General features: G+C 33.9%; 1 protein-coding gene across 3 annotated transcripts; it reads right to left on the bottom strand.

Annotated features, from left to right (window-relative positions):
- Positions 1–3,132: 3,132 nt before the first annotated feature.
- LOC100263435 (phosphatidylinositol/phosphatidylcholine transfer protein SFH13) lies at positions 3,133–9,327 on the bottom strand. 3 transcript variants are annotated; one of them, XM_002268004.4, is made up of 14 exons: positions 8,257–8,334; positions 7,770–8,076; positions 7,108–7,207; positions 6,492–6,758; positions 6,047–6,124; positions 5,836–5,940; positions 5,700–5,749; positions 5,499–5,598; positions 5,245–5,343; positions 5,058–5,171; positions 4,717–4,873; positions 4,151–4,536; positions 3,981–4,055; positions 3,133–3,468 (listed from the first exon to the last, which is right to left on the bottom strand). In XM_002268004.4, the coding sequence occupies exons 1-14, from the start codon at positions 8,261–8,263 to the stop codon at positions 3,448–3,450; spliced, it is 1,866 nt and encodes a 621-aa protein (XP_002268040.1). In that variant the 5' UTR covers positions 8,264–8,334; the 3' UTR covers positions 3,133–3,447. The 3 variants fall into 3 exon arrangements, with proteins under 3 accessions (XP_002268040.1, XP_059591149.1, XP_059591150.1); XM_059735166.1 differs by having other exon boundaries at positions 3,133–4,055; positions 8,257–8,340; XM_059735167.1 differs by lacking the exon at positions 8,257–8,334 and adding an exon at positions 9,221–9,327 and having other exon boundaries at positions 3,379–4,055.
- Between the last annotated feature and the right edge of the window lie 1,600 nt (positions 9,328–10,927).

A 10,927-nucleotide genomic window follows, 5' to 3' on the forward strand; every position in this document is an offset into this window, starting at 1 on the left:
TAGAATTATTATGGTTGTATGAATAGTGGTGCAATAAAGACAAAAAAAAACTTATATGAAACGTCAATGAGTATTTTGGTCTTTTGATATCCTATATCATTTCCATCATTTATGTAAATTATATGGATCAAACCTTAATTTTTGGGCTCAATTGGGCCCAAAACACAATTGTCCCATTATAGGGAGAAAAAAAACATATCGTATAACCCATTTAATAATCAGATCATTCTATTTAATAATAAAGTTGAATTAAGTTTTGCATCTATTTATATGATTAATGTTTCAACTAAATATATTTATGATTCAATTGACTTATTTATTTAAAAACAAATTTAAAATGAGTTAAATATAGATTAAATAGTTTAAAAATATAATTAAGTTAATAACAAAATTATTAGATAAGTCAATTTGAGTCAAACTCAGTGTTATGTAGGTCCACACAAAAAATTTTTATTTATTAAATGGATTATGCCCCCGATCGACATGAATTTGACTGAAACTTATTTATATTAACTCAAACCCGCAAAAAACGTGTTGGGTTCATGTGTGAATTGCATCAAACTTTGTCACCATTGATTCCCACCATCAACAAATAGTACAATCTTTCAAATTTTGGTTTTAGGTATAATGAATTAGACAAAATCACTATGGATAACAACTACGTGGGTTTAGGATAAATCACTCAATCTCAAGCTTGACCCGTTCCATTTATGTGAACCTATTCACATCTCTATCCCAAAAAAATATTTAAACTGCATAGGAGAGAATTCTCATACCTCTCACACCATTTCTTTATTTCAATTTTTTAAATTTTTAAATTTTTTATTCATATTAAAATAAACATATTTTATAAAAAATAAATATTATGAATTTTTGTAACCTATTTTATTTAAGAAGTATTTTTTTTTTTTTAGTTTATATGTGTTGAGAAGAGAAATGAAATAAAATATAAATAAAAATATTTTAAAATTTAATTATATATAATTAGAACCAGGTGAGGGTGAGGTGAAGACAATATTTGAACCTCCCTTGAAGTCACCCTAGGTTCTAAAAAATTAAATTAAATTCATTCTTAACTCGTTCATCTTTATCCCAAATCAGCTACATAAAAGATGGGAGTGAATCTATTTAAAAGAAAAAAAAAAAACACATCTTATTATCATCCCTATCATTACATCATGAAGTGATAAAGAGTGGCAGCAAAACACAACATTTTGCTGGTTTGCAGAGAAGAGAACGGTGGTGCTTCCATATGGGGAAGCAGAAGTACTAAGCATTTTGACACCACTTTTAAGCAGAAAGATATGCTAGACTAATTTTATTTTAAGCTAAGGATAATGCAAAAACATGGGAAAAATTCAAAAAAAAGAAAAAAAAAAAAAATCAATGGAGAGACCATACTCACAGATGGTTTCCTGATTCAAAGTGTGGGCTCATCCATATCCACCACCATGCTCTCTGCCAAGGGACAACTTGAGGGTGCAATTGCAAGCAGAGCCACTCAAAGGTCCAACAGAGAAAAGGATGCTCTCAGGGCAAGGCTTCAGGATTTCATTGTGATCTTTTCTAGTAGAGACAGGACTGGCTAGCAATTCTTGATATGACTTGAAAACGACATTAAATTATGGGGTGAGAGTTAAAAAGGATAATTGTATTTGTATTGTCAATTCATTTTATCCTGTCTGCTAGTTGAAGACTTCAATCCAAATACATCACCCCTTTTAATCCTTCTCATCTTCATATATACCATTATGCCTCATTTCATATGTACTTATTTCAAATAAATTTATAAAGGACAATTAAAAGCATAACTTCTTCTACCAAAAATCACATTGTTACGTGTAGGTTGAGCTTGGGTATATTTTAATAATTTGATCAAAGAAATAAAATCATGAAAGTACAAGATTTCATGATCGAAATGCAACTTGAACACCCGTGCCTCTCGTGAGCTTGTTTTTAATAATTAATAAATTAATGAAAGTAACAAGATTATGGAAAAGGAAGGGTGGTGGTTATTTCGAATGAACCTTCCTTTTTTTTATTCCCATCATTTTATTGCGAAAAAAAATCATATAGGACACCCAAGAAATTGATAATATAATCAATCTAATGCATAACATAACCATTTTCTTTTTCATTGTAATTCATTCAATCGTTTTACTTGATAGAGAAATTCTTTCTTATAGTAATGAAGTCCTTTGTATCTTCTTCAACTAGACAATGAATGGAGGGGGCTTTGGATGAAAAGATTATCTCAAATGGAACAAATAATAGCCAGCCTAAAATATTTGGAAGCCTATGTTCTCATAAGCTTAAAACATGTTTCTATTCTTTCAATGTCATATCCTGCTTTGATGCCACGGATCTAGCTTTAGGTTAGAGTCTAAGGTCATAATTCATGCTGGTGGGTCGTGTTTATATCGCATCAATATTCAGATACTCGACTAAATAGGTTAATCCAAACATGATGCACATAATAATCGAATTAAAACCTTGAACCCAAACACAACCTAATTGTTATATGGGTTAATTACTAAACCAGTAATAAGTCATTAAAATCAATATAAACCCAAACACGACCTAATTGTTATATGGGTTTATTACCAAACCAATAATAAGTCATTATGCTCAACCTAAACTTACGAAAACAAATCAAATTCAAATAATAATGGCTACCACCCTACTTAAGTCAACAAAGTTGGCTAAATTGGACTTTTCATTTCCGAGATAGATGGCAATTACTTTAAGCTCGGGCATTCCATAGGCCCCTTTTTTTATAAATTAATAATGGACACAAAATTAATTATAAAAACAGGGAAGCCTTTAACCTCCTATTAAAGACAGGAACAAACTTCTCTGGAACACTTGCATTCCCACCCAACATGTAGATAATATGAAGCTACGAAATAACTATTATCTACTAAACTAAATAAAAAACTCTCTCCTATTGGAAAGCTAATCACCCTGTCAACCCTAAAACATAAACTAATGATTTGGTCCTATGTGGAATGGAAAAGCTAATCATCCTGTCGACCTTAAAACATACAAACTAATGATTTGGGCCAATGTGGAATCGGGATTTAATTCTTTCAAAATAAAAAGGGCAGTTAGATCAACAAGGGGAACAGAGGATGCCGGACTGCAATAACATTGCATTAACTTTTCCTTCTCTACATTATCTCAAATCTGTGCGGGGTAAAGACCCGCAACAGTTGTAACTGTAATTTCTGTTAAGTACTTCCTGTAAGAGAAAACGAAAACAAGTTGAAGAAAGAAGAAAAAAAGGTGTGCCAAGTGGCAGTGCTCGTGTATGGACTACTAATAATGACGCCTCCAGAATAGCATACTTTTCTGCGTGACTCCTCCAGAATTACATACTTTTCTGCATTGTCATCACGGGTAACTCCAATATGCACATGTAGCTCATTCACAGTCTATCTCAACCACTTAACAGAAGAGCCTTCTTCGCTGCAACAAGTATTCTCACCATTGTAAGAATTCATTGTAAAAATGGTTGTATGAACTATTAGTGGATGCATCAAATATGTTTTTACAAACATTTGGGACCTTTAAAGCTTAGTTACAGCACATGCCTTTTCTTTCTTTTTTCACTTTCCTTTTTAAATGGAGCTTGAGTTTTCAATACTAGCAGTATGAATATTTCTATTTCTATTGCTTTTAAATCTATTTCTATTGCCCTCCCCATATTTTGATTTTCTGGTGGTACATAAATTAGCATTAATACTACTCCCACACGAAGGACACCCTGAGGCATAATAGAATGCCTTGGCTGATGCACAAATTTGTAGAATCTAAGACCGAAAAACAAACAAAATGACAGACAAAAAGTGGAAAACGAAAAACAAAAGGGAGGGGAAAAAAATAACAAATGGAAAACAAAAGATGAAAAAACAAAACAAAAAAACACATTGAGTGAGAATTCTCAGTGGACAAAGGGGAAGTTTTGTGAAGCGACTTACTCGAAACTTAGACTGTCGTAAATTCTCCAGAAGCTCAGCAATCTCAAGTTCCTTCATCACTGTAGCATGAAGTACCTGTAACAAACATTGATCATAAGGAGGAGGTTACAAATCAATACATTTAAATGTCAAAATTTTCAAATATATCAGACAGTAAGAACGAGGCTTACTCTCTTTGTTTTCTCAAGGTCAAACTCAACAGACTTGATTCTATCCAAAGATTCAAGAAGAATTTGCTCCTTTTCAAAAGGAATTTCAGCAGGCTTGTTCCTAAGTTCCTCAAATTTTTTCTCTATGCTCTGAAGGCGCTGTATGCATGGAAGGATAGGGTCTTCTTTGTAGACAGTTTCGTCAGCTCCTGAACAGCTGTTTTGGTTGTCTTCCATCACATTAGATGGATAAATGTTGCTCTGCCTTCTCCAAAATTCAAAGGGAAAACTACGAATAAATGCAACCAGCCTAACCAGGAAAGATATCAGCATTCTTGCCAAAAACTGAAAATTCCTGTTCTCCACCTTTTCCTTGACAGTATTGGACCTTCGGTTGACTGGAATACCTAAAAAAGACAGGAATTTCATGAATAAATCCTAAAGATAGAAGTGGTAAGGAAACATTTAGCAACCACGTGGTTAGTATCTATATGTACTCAAATACTGTTACAAAAAATGGTAGATCTTGCGCATCCTAAATCTAAAAGTAAAAGGAATTCTGTAACATAATGATGTTCAAGAGATACCTCCTGAATTTGATATTTTCCCACTAGAAGAATTTCCCATATCATTAAGCGATTGGCCCTGAGTATGTCCCACTTCCTGATCGTAGCCAGTAGCTTCATCAACCAGACCAAAATGATCATCACAGCTGTAATAAGAATTGGGATCTGATGCCCTGGCCTGCATAAGTAACAGTTTCTATATCATACACATAAGCACAGAATATCTACATTAGAAATCATGTCACAATATTATACACCCTTGTGTGCATATTAGATTTCAGAAATTTACATTGTGCATGGTGCATGCCTCCACAACAAGTAAATTTCAGAAACAAATCTGAGTTGAAGGTACAAGAACTCACTTCTTCATGAACAGGGGCCAATCGTGGAAATGAAGAGCTCCTTTGTCCTGTTGGAGAACAAGGATCATCAACATCTGATCCTGATTCTACTGTCATTGTATCACTACCTCTCCCCTGATAACACAATAATTAACAAGCATCCTTATACCACATCAATATATTGCTGATCAAGAAAACTAAAAGTTACCTTCAGAGGGCGTATCTGAATATATGAGTCGAGTTTCTGTTGGTCATTAACTATTCTGGTGATTTGCCTCACAAATATTGATTCCGCATTATGCACAAGCTACAAATTAGAAAAAACTTAAATGAGAATCAATTTGGCCAATCTCCAGATAAACCAGCTCAACCTAAAGATTCAAGGCTGCCAAAATTTCTTGCAAAGGAATGGAATCAATACATACTACAAGCAAAAGCCACTCCAACACAAAGGACTCCTACCTTCATTATTTCAGGATCATTCCATGGACCTTTATTAGACCTCAGGCACCCACCATCAGTAGCACATGTGCAAGAGCCACCCAAGAAGTCAGGCAGTTGACTGAACAAGAAGGGGAAAAAATGAAGAAAAATGCAAGGAACAAATAGAATTAGAAATCAAAATGGAGTATTAACAAAACAGAATGAGCGTGAAACACAAACCTTGAGTCAATGACTTCCAGAAGTTTACATAAGAATTTGGGCTCCAGCACCTGAAATTAACCAAATGAACATAGAGCCAGTTAATACTGAATAAAAAAATGCAAAATCATATTTAGGCATAAAGTAACTCATTTACCTGTATCTTTGATATTGTCTTTGGATCAAGGAACTTTTGTGCAGCAGGCCAAAGCATCTTCTTGAAACCAGGACCGGCATTGACAACAAACATTCGATGTAGTGTCTGTAAATGCATGTGACAATAATAATAATTATTATTTTTAGTAGAGATGGTGAACAATTAAAAACAAATACAACAGTAAAAGAAATAACATGAAAAGAGAAGGCACCTCAGGGTAGTAATTATTGTCTATCTTAGCCATGGCAGCCACAAGATTTGCAGCAGTTCGAGTAAAATTTTTCATACCCTGTAATGACATTAGTAGTCAATTGCCTGAAACAATTCTGCAAATAGGCAGTTGTAACTAACAGAATCAACCAGCCACAGAAAGGGCAAGAAACACTCTCAATGTTCCATTAGCAAACAAAAAGTCAGTTATTTTTCCCCTATACTATATCAACAGCATAATCTAGCAAAGGCTATAATGAGGCTGGTTTTATGAGGCACATATGTCTTGACTAGTTTACCATTGAAAGGCATACACAAACATGTACTTGAATCAATAATGAATTTATAAAAGCATTCGAGAAGGAGAAACTTTTTAAAAGGCACAAAATTAAGATAGAGAACCAAATTCACTTTGGGTAAAGACTGTTTGCAAGAGATTGACATACCAAGCCCTGTACATCTAATATCGTTGTTGTCGAACAGATCCGTCTCTTTGCTGCAATTGAACAAGCAGGGAATTTCTCAAGTAGAGCCTTTTCAAACTCTTGGACATGGTACTTTAAGTAGCGATCTATTGTGGTGATACGCATAAGCCTACTGGGGTGAGCTTTCCCAAGTCTCTCAATGTAAACTGGCCTTCCTTCCTTATCAACTCCATGGTATCCTTGAGGGTAGTATTGTAAGACATCCTCCAGCTCTTTGAATTCAAAGTCCTTCATTTCGATTATACAGTGTTAGGATTAGGCAATATAATGTTCAGAAAACAAAAACATTTCTCATAAATCATCCATTGTAGAAAAGCCAAGAGCAGTACAACTCAGATGCTACTGAAGTACAGACCAAGTTGATATTAAGAACTTATCAACTTGACCATTCATCTTCAATGCCATAATTAATATTGATTAATTATCATGCCTAGTTAGAACTATTAAAGAATATGGTCACTCACAACCCTAAGCACTCTAAACAATGAATACCTGCAGAATATGATGCATTCATGACATACTGCTATAGTTTTGTAAATACACAGGCACTGCTATTGGCATTAACTGATTTTATTACCTCCAGAATTGTGTCCGTTCCATATTCCTTTCTCCAATTAAGCATTTCTTCCCACATCTGGATCGTTCTTTCAATGTTAAATTCTCTAGCTTTCAAGAATCTACACACAAGAAAAATAAAGACCAAGAAGTCAAGGTTAAATCAGCGGCAGCAAATGCCAGCATACATACACACCCATCCCTCCTTAGCTATAAAGGCAGGAAGAAATGTAACAGTGCAATCATACGGCAGATTAGCTTATATCAAATACCACACAAGCAAACAATTACTGCTATGTTACGTAACATGCTCAGTCTCTACACATTCTTCACTAAAAGTTTTAATTTACTTAAGCAGGTGGTTTGGATACCCACAAGAACTGAAGCAGTGCATTCTATTTTATGAACCATTTCAACAAAAGTTGAACTAAATTGAAAAAATCTTCATAATGAAAGTTAAAAAGAGGTTACTAATTTAATCCCTGCACACATAACGATGTAAATGATAACAAGACATAGTGGAGGTCATTTCAAATCCGATCTGACACACAATGCTTTCATCCTAGTTTGGCAAAACATTTGAGAACCCAATAAAAATATCTGAATTGGCAATTTATGAAGCGGAAAGCCAAATAACCAAGCCAATTTGTGCAAAAGGTCCCATGTCAGTATTCTGAAAGTTACCTCAGCAAAGTATGATAGTCATCATGCCTAGGTGGCAACAAATCCTTGTCAAGGAGTTTTTGACGCAATTCATGAACGGCACTCTCCTCTTTTGCATCTCGTACATCCTCTATGGAAACAGAAGGAACTCTGTAGTCTATTTTCCTTTTTCCTCGTTTCTTAAGAGAATGAGTAAACTTATTCGAAGCATTTATTGCCTTCTTCTTGAGATGGGCAATTTTTGATCTCCGTCTCTCATCTTCTGAGTTCTCCAAATCTGATCTTCTTTCTCTTATTTCATCTTGAGCCCCCAGTCCTTCTTCTAGTCCTTAACATCAAAATAAAAGTAATTAACTACAACATATTCATAAGCCATACCACTTCAGGATTCAGAACAATTTTAAAATTTATCAACTGTTTTCAATTCTTAAGTAGACCCAAACATCATATACCCACAAATTTTAAGTCTGGTAAATGACATAGGCATCCAAGAGACTAGTGTACACACCTGACATTTCAATATTTAACCTCAAGCTTCAGGGAAAGAAATGAGACCCGGGGCAAGCTCATAGAAATCCAGGATGCTCTACATCATAAAAAAACAGAAGTGATTTAAGTATTCTAATGTAACTCACTTGATGCAATATGCATGAAAAGTATAAGTAATATCCACTAAAGGGGGTATGGATGCAACCTCCAGTTACGTTCTGTAAAACCCTTTTGGCTGTGTTTGTTTAGGATGAAAGTACTGGAAAGCAAAGGAAAGTACCTACTTTTCTACCAAGTTACACTTTTCCAACACTTGAATAGCAAAAGTACAAGACTATTAGGCCCTTTTTTTCATGTATCTTCTCTGAATTGTTTCCTTCAAATTCAGCATGACACTTAAAAAGTTCATGAGGAAGACATTGTTTTCACTTTCCCTCTTAACTCCCACACTAACCAAATGGAGACATCAAGATTTGATAAATCCATTCCAAGACTTGAAAAAACAACAGATCTGGAGCTCCTAAATCCACATACAGGCTACAAAGACAAATTTCTTCAGGAGTTGCTTGAAAGCAGACTACAATTTATCATCCTTCTCTAGGGAGTTCCTGTATCATTTCTCAAGCTTGCGACACCTCTACAAGCAAAAGACAGAAAATGAAAGAAACGGAAAATCCAACTCAATCTCAAAGGAAAACCTACAAAACTATAGCAGACAAAGCGTTTCAAAAGAGTTAAAGTCAGAGCATCCGAACCATCACCACCCGCTTTCATACCACGAAACCCCTCAAAAAACCGAAAGTGCATTAAATGTCAACAATGCCAGTAAACAAACGGCCAGATCTCAAGCCAAAACTCCACACAAGTCAGTTCTCCAAAATGCAAACCTACCGACTCCTCCACAACCCCAAACCAAAATTCCAAAACCAAAATAAAAAAACACAAAAACATTAAAAAATAAATAAATAAAAGCATAAAGTTACCTTCCCGAAACCCTAGCTCCAGAGCTCGATCCCAACCAGTACCACACCACGGAGAAAGAGCCGCCACAAACACAAAGACAGCAACCAGAAAGAACGCAAAAAAATCAAAACAAAATCAGCAAAAAGAAGAAAAACGAGAATCGAATGAGCCGGGAAAATCGTGAAATTTTCCTGAGAAAACTTCACGGAAGATCTAGCTCTCCTTTTTTCTCACTCCTCACACTTTCTCTCTCGAAATTGTGAAGGTTCCAGCGAAGAGAGAGAGAGAGAAAGAGAGCCTCCGCTTTGCTTCGCTTATTTGTCACCGTTGTCTATAAAGTTTTTGCATACGTGTCCCTCCTTTTTCTTTTTTTAATTAAAATTAAGAAATACGAAACCGCTGACGGTAACCGAGAATGGGCAGAGAGGTTGAGCCGTAAATGATCCGATAAGTTAACGGCGTCTTTATTTTTACCGCTGCCCGCTTCAGTAGCTGTTCACAGATTCTTAACAAAAGTGGAATTATGTTCGGATTACCGCCAGAGGCCACTGTGCTATGGTGCTACTGTTCTTACAGAGCCGACACGTGGAGAAACTCTGGTTCTTGGATTTGAAGGTTAATTAATGATGTGGGGAGGATCCTAGAATGATGAGGGACAGAGTTAGTTGTTGGTAGTTTAATTGTTGGTTATGGTCACAGGCCCATTATTGTTTTTGGCACGATTTTAAAAATATATTCATTTAATGTACAAAAATCCTAAATATATATATATATATATATATATATATATATATATATATATATATATTTATAATTCAAAATTTATAAATAAAATAGTTAAAAATCTATCCTTACCTTTGGTTGAATTTCATCTCCACCCTCTTAACATTGAAACTTTGGGTGATAGATGGTTCAATTAGGACTATTCTTCCTTATAAAAGTGTTCAAGTTGACAACGGCACTTTAATGGAAAGACTAAAAGAGGCTTTGAATATTTGGAATTTGTATGAAAATATAACATTTTCTAGCAGGATTATATTTGTTTATTTATGTTTTGAAAGCGTTGGATATTGAATAGGAGAAGACAAAAATACCCACTTGTCTAATATTGATTTGAGTAGAACATTTTTGTGTGTGGATATTTTAGGGTTATTTTGGTAAAAGCCTTTTGTGTATGACATTTTTATTGATAGTATTTGAAAAATTGCTTTAATGGAGAAACAATTAATATTTTGATATTTAGAAATAATTTATATAGCAAAAAAATGGTAATTTTTGAAAAAAAAAAAAACTTGTTAACTAAAAATCATTGCAAATAATCTTTTAGATTTTTAAAAATAATTTTTTAAATTATATTAAATATGATATTATATCTAAGAATCATCATATTTAAATAAAAACAATTCTTTAATAATTTTTTTGGATAATTTTTACACATAATAAAAATGATTTTAAAAAAACATCAAAATATTTGTCGATATATTTTTGATATACCTGATATAATCGATATATCCGATAAAATCGAAGTATCAATATATTCGTGATTTTGTTAGAGACCTGGTCATGAAAAAGATCCTTAGTTGCTCTCAGACGGAGTCTTAATCCATAGTGAATTTTAAAATTGTATTAAATATGGTATTATATATGATAATATCATATTTAAATAAAAACAATTTTTTGGATAATTTTAACACATAATAAAAATGTTTTTAAAAAAATATTAAAAT

The sequence above is a fragment of the Vitis vinifera genome, chromosome 19 (genome assembly GCF_030704535.1).
Source record: "Vitis vinifera cultivar Pinot Noir 40024 chromosome 19, ASM3070453v1".
NCBI lineage: Eukaryota > Viridiplantae > Streptophyta > Magnoliopsida > Vitales > Vitaceae > Vitis > Vitis vinifera.

Coding starts and splice junctions, on each gene's coding strand:
- LOC100263435 (XM_059735166.1), bottom strand. Junction 5,599..5,699: donor CTGGAAGTCATTGACTCAAG/GTTTGTGTTTCA, acceptor CTTCTTGTTCAG/TCAACTGCCTGACTTCTTGG. Junction 5,344..5,498: donor ATGATCCTGAAATAATGAAG/GTAGGAGTCCTT, acceptor TCTAATTTGTAG/CTTGTGCATAATGCGGAATC.